Here is a 19182-nt window from a genome sequence, read left to right as displayed (position 1 = left end):
TTACTATGTTTCCACCGACACTTAAATGACGGATTTATAAGACTCGAATTAATTAGTATATTTAGGCCTGGTACTTCGGGTTCTGTACGCCAATTCGATAACTATCGATATTGTTAGCCCATTGGAATAACACGACCAAAGATATCGGTAGCTATCGAATGTGGTATACCGAATCCAACTACTGATACCATAACTCGAGTTAACCGAAGTTTAACTGCTTTACAGCAAGTTAAAACCATGGGTAAATCAGTTAAACTTTGGTTAACTCGAGTTGGGAAGCGGGCTTAAACCGGTTTTACACACCGACGTAAAATCGCTTACACGATTATTACATTTTCCGCGCAAGTGTAAAGCCGTCATAAATGTGACTTTAAGAAATTCAGTCATTTGAAACTGTTTGAAACGTATCACCTGATGTCATCGGTGATTATCGATGTGTGACTTACAATGCATATATAACACACATATATACATGAGAAAATAACGGAATATTCTAGCCAGTTAATTGGAATGAATGTCACTGGAGAATAGAAGCAGGAAGCACAAGGTAGCACCATGATTCAGAGCTTTGTATTTTTTGACTTGGAGACAACGGGCCTAATTCGGGGAACAAATATGCCCAGAATTACTGAAATAGCCCTCATCGCGGTGTCTCGGAAGTCTCTGTGCGAAAGCAAGGAAATGCCGCCAAGAGTAACGCACAAACTTGTTATACCAATCAATCCGATTATCAGAATCCCTCCAGAGGTTTCAGTTTTAACAGGTATTCATTCATAATTCAACATCTTTCATAAGACTTGATTTAGTTATATTGCTTGCTCTATATTAATGGGAATAATTCAGATATATATTATATGAGATCTATTTCTTTCAGGTATATTTAACGATAATTTAGATAACGTAGCTCCTTTCAAGAACAATACTTATGAACTTATGATACAATTTATTCAAACGCTTTCCCCTCCTGTCTGCATGGTTGCTCATAATGGGAATCAGTTCGATTACCCAATTCTTTTGCACGAGTTACAAAGTATTGGAAAGGTAAATTATTAAAATTCATATTTTAAATACTAGGAAATTCTGACCTACACTGTTAATGTTAAAAAATCTAATGTGTTTTTTCAGGAAATACCTGAAGGAGTTTTAGCGATTGACAGTCTTAATGCATTTAAACATTATTTCAATAAAAGTAGTTCAGAACCGAATGTTTCATCAAAATGTACGGACAATTCCAGTGCTTTTCTAGAAGCACCAAATAGTGAGGATTTTAAGTTTTTATTAAATGACGGGTTAGACGAAATGCTTTCTTTTGTGCTGGATCAGACTGTTGCTATTGTTGAAAATGTAGATCCATGTGAAAGTAACGCAATTAAATCGAGTACATCCGAGATTATTCCTGTAAAAGAAATGGAATCTGTGAGCCTTAAAATTAATGGCACGGAGATACCACAAAAGAAAGCAAATGAACTCTCAATCCAAGAAATTAACGAACGTACACCTGTACAGCAAATTGTAAAAGCAGATGGCATCAAAGTGCCAAGAAAAGTAATGGGAAGGGTAAACGTTGCAAGAAAACGGTTACACTTCCCTGCAACAAGCAATCGACCGGCTAACTTTAAGTTAAGTACAATATATGAACATTTTATAGGCTCCACATCAAAAAGGCAACATACAGCAGAAGGGGACTGTCTAAGCATGTTAAAGTGCATTGGTAAATTTGCAAGTACCTTTGCACATTGGGCTGACATGAATGCAGTTCCACTCGCAATATATAGCAAAAAGAACTAATCCCAAAAGAATTTGAATGAACAATACTTAACTAAATGTTAATATTTTCGCAAGTGAATACGCTTTAAAACTAACAAAAATGTGAAGAGTCTAAACTACATATCTAGTGCCTTCTAATCAATCAGCATGACTAAATTGATTTAGTCGGTGTATAAAGGATACATAACAAAGTTATTGAAATTAACAATAATGATGCGTTTATTTTTTTATGTTTATTCTGTATGGACCTTAAAAAAGTTCAAAATTTTGTAAAGTATTCTTTATGTACAACAATTATACTGTCATTATTTTCTATTTAATTCAGTTAATTTGGACCTACTTTGTTAATTTTGCAAATCAATTATATTTGTTTGAAGTGTAATGTTTTTATGGCAAGTTCTTTAGCATTGTATCCTTTGAATGATGTGATGTACGTGATACTTTTTCTATTTCTTCAAATTGTCAATCTTTATATTGCGAACATTTCTTTTCAACAACTGAATGTCGTTCTCAGCCTCTTTTAAACTTTAGATGTCCTTTTTTGTGTTTTTAATTTATTTATAAATTAATTAATGTGCTAAATGAGTTTTGATCGATGAAGTCTTTTGTGGACTGTTTTCAGTGAAACCATTCCTTCGTACTTGGTTCATAACTCATTGATATATTACATTAGAAGTAATTTATTCAAAGAAGAAATTGTATTTAATTTATCAATTTCAATCACCCATTTACTGATATTTTCAGTGTTGGAGACAAAACATTTCTAAGCATATTAACTTTCCTACAAAGTTTCTTTCTTCATTCCTTTGATTCCATTAGAAAAAATGTGTTAATACAAGTTTGTTACAAAAATGTTAAATAGTAGTAAAATTTAAATTGAAAGCAAAACTGTCTTATTTTTTATCAGAGATATAGCATTGCTTCAATTCTTTAATCTTTTACCGTGATTTTTAACGATAACTAGTGATCAAAGAACTAGTGATTAAATCGTGCAACTTTATACTGAGTAAAATATGTTACGTTGAGTACATAAAAGAAAATATGTCATACTTATTCTAGTCTGTAGTTTTTTGAAAATGTAGGTCGTAAAGGATTAATGTTTATGTATAGTAATTGGCAATGCGCTTCCTGTTTTGGACGTAAGGAGTAGATGTAAAGAGTCTGGGTGAAAATGCGATTGAAAATGGAATAAGAAAGTCCACTATTGTGATAGATTGAATAAAAAGTTTTGCACTTATAATATTCTTTTCAAATTCAATACCTTTATCTTATACCTTTGTTGGTTTAATTTGTCTATTTATCCATATATAGGAGTCAACCTACACAATGAAAATTCATAAATTACGGCTGAGATTAATTTTTATTTGCCAAAAATCGACATAGGTGTATGTCGCATTTATGGTTTTATAAACTGCTTACTACGGCGCTAAAACATTTCATTAAGAGAAGAAGATAAGTTTATTATTGACTTTTATATTTTGGACCATCTCACGTTCTAAAAGAATTATCATGTGCTGGGAAGGAAAGGTGTACTTCAGGAAAGGATCAGAATTCATAATATTTATTTTGATTCAGGTGTATATTCGAATTTTTTACGTGACCGCTCCGTCTATAGAATATCTGTACACAGTATATAATAAAATCCCCGGTAAGCATATCTTTGTTTGAATTTCGAGAACTACTGGACAAATTTTTATACGGTTTTCACCACTCTATAGAAAATGTATAGGGGAAGGTTTATGACGAATTTAGTGAAGCAAATCGATGAAAAAACAGTCGTTTGACCGCTTCCTGAGCTTACGCCGTCTAAATCGTTAATTATATGCTGAAGCAGTCTATAGAAAAATTATTGAGCATAAAAAAGTTCTACAAAAGAGTCCGTGAAGATATACACCTATCTTTAAAAGATAGCCTATCCTAAGCATTTTTGTGTTAGTGCAGTAAACCAGTTAAACTTCGGTTAACTCTAGATTAGCCGAGCCAGGATTAAATTTCAGAGGAGACATTGACCACGTTTCCATCGTCTTTCTAAATCCGAGATTTATCAGGTCCGGATTCCGTAAATTGCATGACTCCATCGCATTAAAAAATACGCAGAGATTCGATTCCGAGCGTCTCGATCGTCACTTAAACTCGGATTTAGTGCGTTTGGATTCGATAAATCCTGGATTTCGAGGACGATGGAGACGTAGTCATAGTAATGACGCATGCGCGCGGGAGAAAGAAGACCTCACTAGGAAATTGATATATCCTTCTCTCTTCCACTTTCCGTTTCACCTTGGGGTAGACTATTCCCATCTCAGTGTAATAACCTCTATGGCAACCTCCCACCTCGGTAGTAGCACGTCTTTATCGGCGCGTTTATATTTTCTACAGCGCGGTTCGTACCCGAGGGGGTGAGCAACCGTTTGCATCGGTGTGCCTTGGTGTGCCCCGGTGCGCATTGGTGCGCATTGGTGCGCGCGAAGGAGTTCACAGGTGTAGATACATACGCCAGTCCTTCTGGTAGCGGCCGTGTAGTTGCGTAGCTCCGTAATCGCGCGAGCTCGATGTGTGCGTACCACCGTACGGCACTCGACCAACTCGTACGATTCCCTCGAGTCCGTCGAGATGACTAGGGTTTCCTGGAGGCGCGAGTGATTCAGTGGCGGAGCATCTTTAACCCGGAGGCTGGACGAGGCAGCCCACGATGCAAGAATTCGGTTTACGTCGAGGCGAGCGCAACGTAAGTGGAACCGACGGAAAAGCCTCGCTAGCTCCTCTCCGCTTTCCCGAGGTCCTACTTTCTGGCCGGTTTCATCCCGTTTGAGCGCTCCTCGCATCCCTGGAGGACTTTCCCTGCCATTCGGACCGTCACCTGCATATTCCGGAATACAAGGAAACCCGAGGAGTTTCGCTCGTCTCGGGCGTCCCGTTCGCACACGCCCATCTACTCGGGGCGCCGATAGAAAGTTTCGTTTGACGGCTCCCGATATGTGGGCTACCAGACCCCGGTGAATGCATTTGCGAGAATGCGTTTCCCCTGCGACGAGACTCGCTTCGGCCCGAACGTGGAATCTCTCGTGAACACCTGTTCGCTCGCACGTACTTCTTTAAGAAACCCGGGAATGTCAATCGAGGTAAACGGCCGTGCGACGGAATAATGATTGTCAAACGTTGGATTGTACGCTAATTATGCTAATTAAACGTTAGGGGCTGGTTGCATCAAGTATGAATAGGGTATCGTTAAGTAACTGGAATTAATTATAAATTCCAGACTTCTTCGAGTGCGTCAACCTTGATTGGAGATAATATAGTATTGAGAAACCGTTGTTAAGTTATCGATCGCATTCGTTTGATTATTGCTCTAATCGAGATTGAAATATAGTGACAAAACTGATGGGCGATGGCATGAAAACTTTTGTTAAGTAATCGATGAGGTTCCTTCAATTATTGCTCTAATCGAGATTAAAATATAGTTCCTCGTAAACTTGATGCAAGACAACGGATTAAATTAATGAGAAAATGTGCTGATAAGCTATGAAACTTAAAGCAAAGCCCAATTGTTGATAAATGAACCAAATTTAAAAATTCTCAAAATCAGTTCGATGTTTTGTATGCTCGATGTTTTCTTTTTTACTTGTATGGTGTTTGTAATCTTATTGTTTACATTGAATTTTGTGCCATTGGTATATCCATTGCAAAGTTATATCATAGTTATACAGTAAAGTGTTATAATTTTAACTCAAATCTAATTACTGCTTATTAAGGTGATATGAAAGATTCCTTCTATATATATATAAAATGTAAAAATATTTATAAAACTTTTCTCCATACTAGGTGCACCAAATCATTTGATACTTCAGCACATGATTATGAAAGTCCTAAGGAAGAACGTGGTGTTCGTGAAATTTCATTAAAAAAAAACTAATCTTGGTTCTAGTCTGAGATAAATAACAAAAATTATTTATTAAAAATAACATTTCATGAGTACCAAGTTTTTTCTTAGGGTCTCCATAATGACAAGCTGAAATTTCAAATGATTTGGTGTACCCAGTTTGGAGAAAAGTTTTATAAAAATTCTGATGTTGTATATTTAGAATGACCCTTTCGTATCACCTTAATTATTAAAGTATATTCAATATTTAATGCATATCACTATATTTAAAATTCAGGGGCCTGAACTGCAATAAGTTCTCAATATGATGGCTACAAAGACAGAAGACTCCGCATCTAGTGACAATCCCAATGACGGTACGAAGATCTGTGATGAAATAAGTAGTCAAAGCCTGTGGTAATTGCACCACTAAATGGAACATTCCTTTAAGGAGGTAGCATGGACAAAGAAATATCCACGATCAACGCATCGGACGGTACGAGCCATCGTGTTCCACCTACGTACTTGTACAATACAGGAAGCGAGCAGAACAGAGGAGACCATGATCGTCACAATCAAAACAGAAATCAAGCCACCGAAGATCAGCTGGGTCCTTTGCCGCCACATTGGGAAAAAGCATACACGGATACTGGAGAGGTTTATTTTATAGAGTACGTATTTTTTGCAGTATCTTGTGTTTAACCTCTTGTACTACACACAGGGAAAAATGTACTTTGAGTTGAACTTGAGTACTTGAAATGAAATATTTAATCAACATTCCAGCCACAACACGGGCACTTCTCATTGGCTGGATCCCCGTTTATCTAAATTTCAAAAACGTTCTCTGGAAGAATGTCTTGATGACGAATTGCCGTATGGTTGGGAGAAAATAGACGACACTTTGTATGGCACGTATTTCATCGATCATGTAAATCGACGGACACAGTACGAGAACCCAGTCTTACAAGCCAAGCGGGCTCAACAGAATTTGGTTGAAAGGAAAAGTCCCAATTTTACCAGAAATCCTGATAAATTAAAAGGCCAACGAATACGTACGACATTGATCAAGAGCTCAAGAGGTCTTGGATTTACTATCGTTGGTGGAGATGACTCCGTAGAGGAATTTCTACAAATAAAGAGTGTGGTGCCAAATGGACCAGCGTGGTTAGATGGAAAATTGCAGACCGGTGAGTAAAACAACTTCCTTTTTATTCCATTTTGTCAAATGTTTAAGGTGATATGAAAGGGTAATTCTGTATATATAAATCGTCAAAATATTTATAAAACATTTCTCCAAACTGGGTGCACCGAATCATTTAAAACTGCAGCACGTGATTATGGAGGTCATACGGAAGAACACAATACTTTTAATTTTGTAATGTTTTTGGATTTCCATGTACACTGTAATTATTCTATCTATAGGGGATGTATTGGTATATGTCAATGACATCTGTGTCCTGGGATTCACCCATAACGAGATGGTAAATGTATTCAAATCCATTGTTAGCGGAGAAACGGTCACTTTGGAGGTATGCCGCGGCTATCCGTTACCTTTTGATCCAAATGATCCTAACACTGAAGTCGTCACTACCATAGCCGTCAGTGCACCAGGTGAGATTCTGATTAAATAATGTCGATAGACCATTGATCATTGCCGCGATTGACGGATTGACGGTTTAAAACTTTTGCCCATGCACACACGTTACTTATTTAGTTCGCTGCCCACGTGTAGTGGTACTGGTGTGTTTTGAATTCGTCGAAGTCCTCTCCGTATAGAACAAATAGATATCAGCTATCCAGTTAGTATATAGATCAGTGCGATAGACCTTGCTTTGTTGAATTAAAAGAAGACTTCCTTTTAGATATTTTAACAGAGGACCCTACGATGTACATGGACTTGGATCCAAGTCTACAAGCCGATGGACGGTTTAACTTCCTTGACTCTACATTCTTGCCAGTTCATAGTCTTCAAAATGGCGAAAATCTTGCCACGGCCTCTGTCAATTCCATGCCAGATCTCTGTATCTCTGATAAAATTAATACGATCAAGAGACCTAACAGTACTGACATTTTGTTAGTCGAGACTGATAATCTGAGCGATAGTAAGGATTCTCCCATCTGCGGTAAACCAGAATTCCTTAACATTGCTATCGTCAAAGGTTCTATAGGGTTTGGATTTACCATAGCAGATTCTGCCCACGGTCAGAAGGTAAAGAAGATCTTGGATCGCCAGCGTTGTAAAAATTTAATGGAAGGAGATATTCTAGTTAGCATCAACGATGTCGATGTTAGAAATATGTGTCACTCCGAGGTGGTTCAAGTTTTGAAGGAATGTCCCCGTAACCAGGAGGCTTTAATCCATGTTCAACGTTCGACCTCGAAGCCGAAGGACAAGATAGAGAAGAATTCTCAAGATTTCTTTAGGAGTAAAACACCAACTGCCGATATTTATAGTACACAGTCTAAGACCGTGGTTCCTAGTCGGCCGAAAACTCCGTTAATTGACACGAGGAATAGATCAAAATCGCCAGTTGAACCAACAAGATCAACGTGGAGTGAAGTACAACATGAGAATGAACTCAATCCGTTGGACAATCGGTTTAAATATCCTGATTATAATCATACGATGTATTACTCGGATCCTTACAAAGTTAACGTAGCCAATCTTTCCGACAACTTTGTGACCATGACGAATTTGGATGATGATTCGGTAAGAAATCTAGAAAAGCGTGACTGGGTGACTAATGACAAATTGAATCTCAATAATGATATGTATTCAATTGATGTTTCGCATCACGAAAACTTACTCAAGCAGAATGGCAGCATACACACCGACTATTATAAAGAACTTTACGCTGTTCAGCCTCATTCTCAGTACAATGACCAAGATTACACGGCGTACTCCATTGGTCAAGAGCAGAATGTTGATACGGGGGAGATTTGGGATAAAAGAAAAGAGACTACCAGTTTTGAACACGAACAGCCTCACTCCAGTTCTGTCCCACGGTATGTAGGAAATAATTACAAATTTTATTATTCTTGTAGTAAATATCGAGAAAGACTAGTTCTGTACAAATACGGAGAAAAAGTGTCAAGCAACAGGTATTACAAATACCTAAGAATACCTAGAATATTCTCTTTTATACTCGCGTACTGAGAAATAACGTTTGGGCGAAAGTATCATGCCTCGGCGTACAAGTATAAATAACAAATATTGATACGAATAATGGATATAATTTTAAAAGTATCCTTCATATCTTTTCAGATATCCCCAATATGGTAACGAATTGGTTTGTCCAATGATTCCTGACATAGAATGGATAGAAACCTTGGTTACCCTGGTGAGGCAGGACACAGGTTTTGGTTTCAGAATAGTTGGTGGTACCGAAGAAGGCTCCCAGGTTAGTTATTTACTAGTGCCCACAATCGTAAGTTATTTTTAGATTGCCTTATTTCTAATTGTATTGTAATAAACGCCTTTGCTGCTATACATACGCTTTCCACTCGGAATTATCTCCTAGTGTTGCATGTATATACTTGCCATGAAACATTCTTCATATCCTACAGTCACATACATACATTTGATGTGCTGTACTCACAGTATAAGATGAAGACTTTAATTCTAAAAATGAATTAGTCATTTTAAATACACCATTAATTTTATATTCTGGTTTATATACAAATCTGTCTCGGTAAGAAGAAGTATAAAAGGGAAAGCAACTATCCGATGGGAAGATAGTAAACTCAGAACCGTTGTACCCAAAACAGATTAATTATAAAAGTTAACTAAAAACCAGAAGAGTATGTAAAGTTACGCTTCGTTTGAAAATATCGATAGATAATAGATGATAGAATTTATCAATTGACAGGTTTCCGTTGGACACATCGTGCCGGGTGGCGCTGCAGATCTAGATAACAGACTAAACACAGGTGATCTGATAATGTCCGTCGATGGAGAAAGTGTGATGAACTCATCCCACCATCACGTGGTCCAGTTAATGATAGCGGCAGCGCAAAACGGCAGGGTCACGTTAGGAATTCGCCGACGTATCAACACTCAAGAACATCTCCAGGAAAACCTCTCAACGCCCTACAGCAGACAGCTCAATATTCAGTACCCCTACGATGTAACGGTCACGAGAATGGAGAACGAAGGCTTCGGCTTCGTTATCATTTCGTCCGTTAATAAAGCCGGTTCGACAATTGGTCGAATTATAGAGGGCTCTCCAGCCGAGAGGTGCGGCAGATTAAACGTCGGAGATCACATTCTCGCGGTTAACCATGTCGACATTGCGAATGTCTGTCACAAAGACATCGTCAACTTGATCAAAGATTCCGGTTACTCGGTCACTCTCACCATTGGTTACCCGTTGGACGATTGCTGCAGCAGCGCATCTCTGTCTCAAAAGGTGACGTGTGGTCTTAATTTTACCTGGGCGATCCAGAAATAACATATACAACCTGTTCGCGTGTATAGGTTTCCTAAAAAACCGATCGTATCGAATGGAAGTGTAATCATGATGTAGTATAAGGAAACAACGCCAGTGGTCGGTTCTACAGAAAGTAACCCTAGAATCGGGACCCAGGATCTCAGATTTTCGCTGATCTAACGATGCGAGCGCTACTTGCGGAAAATGAAGGAACTCCAATTCTTGGACCTCTAATGGGGGGCAGATTTTAATACATAGCGTTGTATCTCCGTATACTACTTCATGATTGTAACGATTCAATCCTAGGATAGTTTCACTTTTAATGAGGAATTATTAGAGTATCTGAAACTGACTTCTTGGTTTCTTCTACAGGATGAGACTGCAGGGGATGGAGATGGCGGACAATACCATGCTGTCGAATTAACTCGAGGGACCCGTGGATTTGGTTTCAGTATTCGTGGAGGTCGTGAATTCCAAAACATGCCCTTGTTCGTTTTGCAGATCGCTGAGAACGGACCTGCTTCTATCGATAATAGACTGAGGGTAAATATTTCATTTTATATCACAGGATTAAAGACTGCCGTCAGTTCGGATATGTTGGTCGACATGGTGTACGGTTAATCCGCAAACCGAATAATAAGCACCCGATTGACGGAGAGTCTGCTGTATATGTATTATTAATGTACACATGGACATCGATTTTAGTAAAATTGAATGACCTAGTTTGAAAATTGTTCCAGGTCGGGGATCAGATAATCGAAATCAATGGCATCAATACGAAGAACATGACCCACACGGAAGCCATAGAAATAATTCGCAACGGTGGCCCTTCCGTTCGTCTGTTGGTACGCCGAGGATGCCAAATGCCCTCTGTGGTAGGTGCACCCCCACAACTCTACGACATGAACATATAAAACGAATAATCCAATAACCGCACCTCGCTCTTACACTCATCCGTAATTTTGTATCATTACTAACTCTAACGTCTCATCAGTTATTTTTTTTCCTCTCTTGTTCTCTACTTTCTTTCTCTCTCAGACACAGCGAAACATCTCGTAACTTCTTCGACGAGCTTAAGAGAGCTTAATAAGAGCTTCGAGTACCGTCACACGGTAGGACCTTCGAGAGACAATAGAAGAGAGTAAAAGTCTAAACTTTGTCGAGCAATTCTCCAAAAATCGCCTTAGAGTATCGTTACGGTTAGGTTAGCGTCGTATTTTTAATTTCTAATCAATCTTTTAGCTTGTTATTAAGATCTGACGCCGGTGTGGGACGAGCGTGTCTTATGTACAATCATATTACCGAGACGACGGTAATTGTAGGGATTAAGGTGATATGAAAGAACCAGCCTATATATGTGAGAGGTCAAATCGTTTCAAAACGATTGCAAGAGAATGCTGGCTTGTCCCATGGGTAACGCATGTTTTTAGAGCAAAAATTTAGTTGCAGCTAACAGTCATAGATGGCGCCGTTGACCAATTAGAATATAAAAAATCATGAATCCTCCGAATTTCGGTAATTTTGCATCGATCTTTTTATCATTACTTTACCGAAATGACATGGAACGTCTCATTTCGTATAATTCTCAACGTAGACTGTAACAGACTTCAACATAAATATAAATATCGGTAACGCTACGCGCCAGCTCATGTTACCACTTGGGTATTCAAAATGGCGTTACCACCAAATAGGGTATAGATGAATTTTATTTTATCTACGTCGATTAAATTTCTCAGTGCCTTTCATATCACCTTAAGGCTCGAGGATGAAAACAGAGCGAGAAGCTGTGCAGTCTAATCGTATCACATAGACCCTAAATTATTAAGCGTACACACATTTCGAAGTTCCAGGTCCAAGTCGTTTGTGCTTCATTGCTGTCCACGGTTATATTTTTTTCTTGTTTTACGGTCAATTTTATATTCTTCCCGGTGATTTGACGAAAACGTTCGGATAGTAGTATTCTATGTCGATTCGGTAATTAGACGGAATAAACATTAAAGAGATGAAAAAATAGCACTGATAGTAACGGGATAGGCAGCTTTAGTTACATTGGTAATTTAATTACAGGATAATTAAGTACACTTGCAAACTATATAACTGTAACGGTATTAAATTATTACAACAGTTATGTAATGGAGATGTTTATAGCATGCTCTTGTATAGACAGCTTTTGATAGTGTTTGATACACTATGACTATTCGAAGATTAAATTATAAATGTAATTATTGCTGTCTCCAATAAGGGAATCTTTGTAACCAGAAAATACTGAAACGCCGAAATGCCAAAAACGCGAGGAAGATGAAAAAGATTGTATTGCACATTCTTTGTTTCAATAACAAATAATCCTTGAGAGCGAAATTCTTTAACAAAAACGTGCCTTATCATTTTCGTGTTTTTTTTTAAACATTTGTGAAGTTGTGTAAATTACTGAACGATGTTTCCGGTAAAGATTTGAAGAATACAGTGAAAATCAAATTACTTCAAACCAAATAATAAATTAATTTGTTATAACAGTTCGACATATCTTAAATTTGTCACTTGAGCTCGAATAATTGTTTTTGTCACCGCAAAGGTTATCAGGAAATGACGCTCATAAAAAATGCATTACGACAGTTGGTTCCACGAAAATGAAAATCGTGCGGTTATCAAAGTTCCCTTACAAACAATAATATTTAGAAGGACCTCGATACTCGCTGATTTTTAACAAAAATTAGACTGGTGCTAACTCTGTACATTAATATAATCTAATTCCGATCGTTTTTTTTTTTTTTTAATATATTCGTTTTCTAACACGTGTGATAACTTAAGACTACTCAGTGCCTTGCGCGTGTTCCTCTAATTAATGTTATTATACTAGACAAGTGTACTGCTTTTGAGCCATTCTCGAAGCGACTACAAATATCTCCTTGTTGGAATTCATTGTAGAGCAATCTCACTCTCGACCGAATAAGTTTCGGGCCGATTGATGGGGCCATTCTGCGCGGACAGAACTCGAAATTAGACGAGAAAGATGCGCTCCCTAGAAAACCTAAGAGATTACGGTTTCCAATATTGCTGAATTGCTGCTCCTCTAGAAAGAGACGTCATTAACGGCCGATCGCGACTTCGAGGCGAATCGTTAATATAAGTCATAAGTAAGATAAGCGTACAACGTGGTGTCTAGCGATCAGCGAAGATTACGATATACCATAGAGCTTTGACGATTAACAGCTACCGAGAAAGTTCAATTACCACTCTTAAATTGTCGGTGATAATTTAAAAAGTGGACGTTTTCGACTATCCGAGGGGTAATGCTCGGTGCCATCAACCTCGGTTAAATCAGGGATTACCTAATCGTAGGATAAATTTAACGTCTAAGTTAATCATGGGTTAAAAACGTAAATGTTCCACCACGTTCATTTAGGGCGTGTTTAACTAATCGTATACATCATTAGAAGTAAGTTGAATTATTGGCTGATACTCCAATCGACTAGAAAGCAAGATAATGCACCCTTATCAAGAAAGGACAGACGCTAGCCTCAAGAAGTAAAGTTCTTCGGTTAAGAATTAATATAAAATTTTTTCAAGCGTACTTCCATCATTAAGAAATTGTAAACAAAATCAAAAACGTCTTCAGCCGTTTCGTCATAAGATGTTAATACATCCTCAGTACAATCCATGTTTTCCACACGTTTGTGCAGTTTTTAGGTTGAAGTTCGAGTAACTGAAACTTAACGATCTAATTTGGCTGGTTAATTTAAACGGCGGTTAATGGAAATTAACCCGCCGTTAAAATGTGGTGGAACGTTTAACTCGTAACCGAGGATTAGCTTTTTGACCGAGGTTAATGGAACCGGGAATAAAAGAGCTGCAATCCGTAGCATCGTTACTTTCTTTCGGATAGTACCAGAAAAGTGCTTTATCGAGCTTACAACCACTATGTCTCAGAGAATCGTTGCTCTCTTTTGTAGAGAGGACAACTTTATAATATTGCAAAACGATTCAGAAGTGAATTCTAAATTTTATCGTTAGGACGTACGAAAACATGGTTAACGATAGGGAGGTACTTTTACTGACCCTCGAGCACCCGTGCTTTAAAAGATAATTAAACTGAATTTGCTAGACACTGTGTCAGGAAAGAGAGGAATACTGGATTTAAAAGGGGGGTCCATGAGCTCGGATGCGAAAACCGAGACTAAAATGAATAATTAGATGTATTACGAGTGGACAATGGACTGAGGAAAGGCAAGCGGCGCGAGGGAATGCGCGAGACGGTAGAGAAATATCGTTTCTTAAATGCTGTTAGTAAAATGCTCGCGTGACAGTCTCCAACTTATGGAATCTCTTGAGAGTTACCGGTTTTCTTTCTCTGCAAAGCTGCGAGCAGGAAAAAATTGCTCTCAGCTCGCCGGTAAATTGAAAGAACGTCCGAAGTATCGCGCTCGAGCGGTACTCGTGGTCAGCTCGAAGTTAAAAAAATAAAAAAATAAAAAAAAGAAGAGAATCGTAAATAATGAATTAAAACTTAAAGTTGCATTCCTTTCGAAAGACTTGAAAATGTTCGAGATTCTTGTAGCGTGGCCTTACAACGGATATTACATAAGACTCGAGTACCTACTGTAGAGCGCGTTTGCAACGCGTGTTTCTTTATTAGATCGTATTATGTCGAAGATCGATGACAGTGTCCCCTTTTATAGGTATTTATTGCCCACTTGGATGTGTGTCCATTAATAGTTCAATTAAGTGCCCAATCAACCAAAGAAGCGGCAAGTGCAGCCCGTCAGCTACTTTTTTTTAGCGAGATATATGCCAAACTGTTAGCAAGCTGATTAAGGAGATTGTTTAAATCGATGTAAAAATTATACCGTGCCGATAGACTTTGACCACTTTTCTTTTACATTGCATTTTTTTATGCATTTATTTTTACACCGCAAAGCGCTGTATAAAGTCAAACTGACGAGATTACACTATTTGAAAAAAGTGCTCTATTCGCGGTACTCGTTATCTTTGGATATTTTAAACAAGATATAATAACTAACCATGACACAAAAAGTGCACTCATTGTGTAAATCTCATGGCAGAGAATCTCACCGTGTCATTGTTCTGTAATAAATTAAGAAAATGAAGTGTACGTCACGAAAAGAGGAATTATAACAAATTAAAGGAATCTTGCAAATGTCCAATGATAGACGAAAGAACGAATGGGATATTTTTTTCCGGTTTTTTCTTGCTTCAGTAATTTGTGATCATGTAACTGCGCAAATTAGAAAATATCAATATGACGAGAGTTAAAGAAGAAATATAACGAAAGGTCCGACATTTCGGAATATTCTGAGTTAGAAACGAACGAAAGAGCTGAAAGGATGGCGTATCCGAGGACATTAAATCTCGGATTATAATTTGATTAGTTGATCTACGTAAACGGAAGATGTCATCAGAAATCATGGATTTGATTAAAAGCAAAATTTAATTGGTAAAGCAGCTTTTTGCACCATTTTAAATGATCTGCCTTAATACGTTGCTCTAGCAGGTACTTTTCTGGGCAATAAGACTTTCCTTGCTCGCATATTTCAGCTACTTTCGCTGACGTAGTAATTGATGAAGAGGATTAAGGGGCAATTTCTTCCCAATTTTTGTGTACGATATTAATGTATATTCGCGAACAATGCTTGTTCCGAAGACGAGCTATATTTTTTTACCGTTAGGGTTAGTAGGAAATGGAACAATTCTTCGGGTAAAATGCACTTTAAAAAAGAGTTATACCTCTAAACGAATATTGGGAGGCAATCTTCCCGAATTTTGTTATTTCTACCCAGACAGCAAAACGATATTCTGGAAATTTTCCGAACGTGTAGATATTTATATATCGCAAGCCGCGCAAGATTTGAATGATTTGACAAAGGAATGTTTTAAAACATCATCGTTCATTCATGTACCGGAAGTGCGAGCAATATGAATATGATAACATCAAGGGCTAGAAAAAAAAATAATATTATTGTAATAATTCAGTTTTTTTATTATTAAAGTGAAACCATTTATGGCATAAGTGGCATATGACTTAAGTATGCAGTAAATATATTGATACAACCATTTATGACAAATTTACCGGAAATTTTTCTTCAAATTTGTTGTGCAATATGCGTACATATATTGCAGACATTTCATGCAGCAAATGGTCTGCAAATTGTTTGTAAATCGATTTTCCTCATCATATGATCATGCATTTCTATCTGGGAAAATGTACGGTATATTGTCTATCTCTCTTTAACAAAGAAAATGTATATTTTCGTGTGAACGTCCATCGTCTTGTACGTTCGGAAAAATATCAGCGAATGATTTGTTCGCATCGCCGTTCTCACGAGTTCACATACCTCCGTTCTCGGTGTAACTGTTTCGAAGTTCTTCGGATAATTCACTCTTGCCTACTGTATCCATATTGCACCCACTTACGCTACCAAACGGTATTTACAGTGTGAACAAATTGAAATAAAATATTAACGAAGGGTCACGGTGATTGTAAAATTCTTAAAATTATTATCTGAAATTCCTGAGGACCTTCGGGTGCTACATTCTTCCGAATATTCGGGAAGAATTCCGGATATCTCTTCCTGGCTGGGTACAGGATGTGAAGGCGTCTTGAAAAGAGAGAAAAAAAAGGAATTGTTCAATATGTCCGATCTGACATAGTTCGTAGGTTATTAAAAATGTATACATACATGTACTCGCTCGAAAGGACGAGCGGAATTCGAGGAATCGTATTTCTCCCACAGCGTGATTATCGCGTTTATTTTTTATAAGTTTATTATAAGAATTGTATATTGAGGTAACGGAACGGTAAGGCTTCGGTGTAATTGTAAATAAGCATATAGATTTACAAAGACCTTTAGATTAAGCCTAAGAGCAATACTGCCGGGTGCACCTCGACACTTACGCCGATCAATTTTAATTAATGATGTGACGAATCGAGTACTTGGTAACTCAAACTCGAGTCATTTTTATTGCAACTCGAGTTATTGGTACAGACGAAAGCGAGTTTATTCGTATCGATCGGTACGAATAAATTCGGTTTAACTTTCATAATTGGCATCTCGAGATGCCAATCGCGCCTTATTTGTTTATTAAAGTAATCGTTATTTGAATTAATTTATCATCAACTCGACTCGCCGCGAGTTGTCGACTCGAGTCCAAATTCGAGTTGGCAATTTTTTCGAATTTTAGTAGCTCGAGTTGGTAAAGTATTCGACTCGTCACGACACTAATTTTCATTACATCTTATGGACTCATGCTCTCGTCGCGATTTTAGCGCTATTTCGTGTTTTCCATTTTTATTCCGTTTACCGAGCTATGTATACGAGGCCAGGCGGTAATCTTAGTACTGCATGTGCGATGGGAATATGAGTCACGTGCACGTATTCATAGTCGTCCCAAGAGATCTCGGAAACCCTCAGCTGGAGAAATTTATTACCAGCGGTAGACATTTTTCATCTTGAACATTTTTTTCAGTAGCAACCCAGATAGACATGTTATGCAAAATTTACGTCAAACTTGTCTCATAAAAGATCATGAAACGAGTCACGAGGGTGTTGCTTATGAGTCCTCATTTGAAACTCATATCTGCAGTTCATAATGACGAACCAAAAATAATTAAATATGAAACAAAGTTAAGTACATGCATTGTCTCAATCTTTGTACGCATATGTACAGCTAAATTAATCTCACGCATTGCCGATAAACAATTGCAGCGTCTGTAGCTCATATTTGAGCCATGACGGGACAAATTTATTGTGCAATATCCGTACATATATTGCAGACATTTTATGCAGCAAATGGTCTACAAGTTGTTTGTAAATCGATTTTCCTCATCATACGATGATCATGAATTTCTATCTGGGGTAGTTTAGGAATTTGATTAAGATAACCATAGAACCAGATTTCAGTAATCCGAGTTTTTAAAATCACATTAATCTAACTTTCTCATGACAACTAGAAATCATTCGATCGGTACTTTTTTGAGTGTAGTACGTGTCGCATTTAATAACTTTTGGAAGTTTCATATTGGTGGCGATAGACGTTCCTAAGAAATATATTCATCCGGGAACTCGGTAGAGTTTCGCGCCAGATACATATTTACATCTGAACGTTGTGTGAATTTCTAACAACGCTATGGTTAAATGTTTTTCATCCCGAATCGTGTTTTTGTAGATCATAAGAAGAAAGTTGTTGAAATTTTGTCCGAATCAATGCGCAATCTCATCTAACTGGGCCATTATTCGTTCGTGTCAGGAGGGCGATTATGAATATGAATTTATGGAGGCAATTTAATGAGCGAAGTGCAGTTTTGTCACGAATGGTTGCACCGACCTTTCGCTCGTTTGTTCGCTCATATCGTGTCTTTCTGTTCCGAATTGACAATCGGAGGAGCGTTTCTTTGCGAGCCGCTGCGACGAGAAAAAGTCAAGTTGGTTCCCAAAGTTTCGCTGATTAGGTGTTGTAATATTAGGAATACGTGTTCTCTTCTTATCTCATCCTCGATTACTGAAAAACAGCGCGACTCACCCTATGCGCCGATCTCGTGAGAGCTTTTAACTTTTTATATTTATTGTAATTTACGTGTAATTTACATTTGTCAATCCTTCGCACTCTCCTACAAAATCCAGGCGCGTAAGAGCGACGATTCTTCGGGAATGACGACATGTAGAGGATGGATACGAAAGAAAAGGAATTTCATTGTTACATCGAGTATATTATATACTACTTAATGTATTGTTGTTATAAATATATTGAAACAATAAATATTATTTGAAATGCGCAGGCTGCCGGCAATCATCGTGGGCTGTTTTCTCATTTTATTTCCCTCTAGGTGAATGTCTGCCTTAAATAAAATACGACGGAACGTGTTAAATAATGTTTAGAACTTACGTTAACTTGCAGAGGTGCTTTACCTAACGCCACAGCCCTAGTAGAACAATATATTTGTCTTATGTATTATATCTAATCTAATCTAAATCTAATGCGAAAAAATAGTAGTCATTGAACGTGCGATTATTACCGTCAAAGAAGTGAAAGGAAAACCAATGTCTGAAAATTTATTGAATTTATTTTACCCTTTCTTCGTGCTCTTCTTTTTCTGTACACGCAGGAAAAAATTTG

General features: G+C 37.7%; 2 protein-coding genes across 6 annotated transcripts; both read left to right on the top strand.

Annotated features, from left to right (window-relative positions):
• Nucleotides 1-256: 256 nt before the first annotated feature.
• LOC105700709 (three-prime repair exonuclease 1) lies at nucleotides 257-3007 on the top strand. 2 transcript variants are annotated; one of them, XM_012426837.2, is made up of 4 exons: nucleotides 321-763; nucleotides 875-1041; nucleotides 1126-1258; nucleotides 1649-3004. In XM_012426837.2, exons 1-4 carry the CDS (start codon nucleotides 556-558, stop codon nucleotides 1786-1788), a joined length of 648 nt encoding a protein of 215 aa, XP_012282260.1. In that variant the 5' UTR covers nucleotides 321-555; the 3' UTR covers nucleotides 1789-3004. The 2 variants fall into 2 exon arrangements, with proteins under 2 accessions (XP_012282259.1, XP_012282260.1); XM_012426836.2 differs by having other exon boundaries at nucleotides 257-763; nucleotides 1126-3007.
• A 1131-nt stretch (nucleotides 3008-4138) lies between these two features.
• LOC105700691 (membrane-associated guanylate kinase, WW and PDZ domain-containing protein 1) lies at nucleotides 4139-18843 on the top strand. 4 transcript variants are annotated; one of them, XM_012426796.1, is made up of 12 exons: nucleotides 4139-4492; nucleotides 5922-6000; nucleotides 6075-6294; nucleotides 6407-6810; nucleotides 7046-7234; nucleotides 7486-8333; nucleotides 8439-8629; nucleotides 8889-9024; nucleotides 9493-10032; nucleotides 10426-10596; nucleotides 10794-10928; nucleotides 12979-18843. In XM_012426796.1, exons 2-12 carry the CDS (start codon nucleotides 5949-5951, stop codon nucleotides 13141-13143), a joined length of 3051 nt encoding a protein of 1016 aa, XP_012282219.1. In that variant the 5' UTR covers nucleotides 4139-4492; nucleotides 5922-5948; the 3' UTR covers nucleotides 13144-18843. The 4 variants fall into 4 exon arrangements, with proteins under 4 accessions (XP_012282219.1, XP_012282215.1, XP_012282220.1 ...); XM_012426792.1 differs by having other exon boundaries at nucleotides 7486-8629; XM_012426797.1 differs by lacking the exon at nucleotides 12979-18843 and adding an exon at nucleotides 11092-11439 and having other exon boundaries at nucleotides 7486-8629.
• The last annotated feature ends 339 nt before the right edge of the window (nucleotides 18844-19182 follow it).

This window comes from Orussus abietinus, unplaced genomic scaffold (genome assembly GCF_000612105.2).
Source record: "Orussus abietinus isolate OABI.00-Male unplaced genomic scaffold, Oabi_2.0 scaffold139, whole genome shotgun sequence".
Lineage (NCBI taxonomy): Eukaryota > Metazoa > Arthropoda > Insecta > Hymenoptera > Orussidae > Orussus > Orussus abietinus.
The sequence above is the reverse complement of the archived record's forward strand: the minus strand, read 5'-3'. Positions and strand labels throughout refer to the sequence as shown.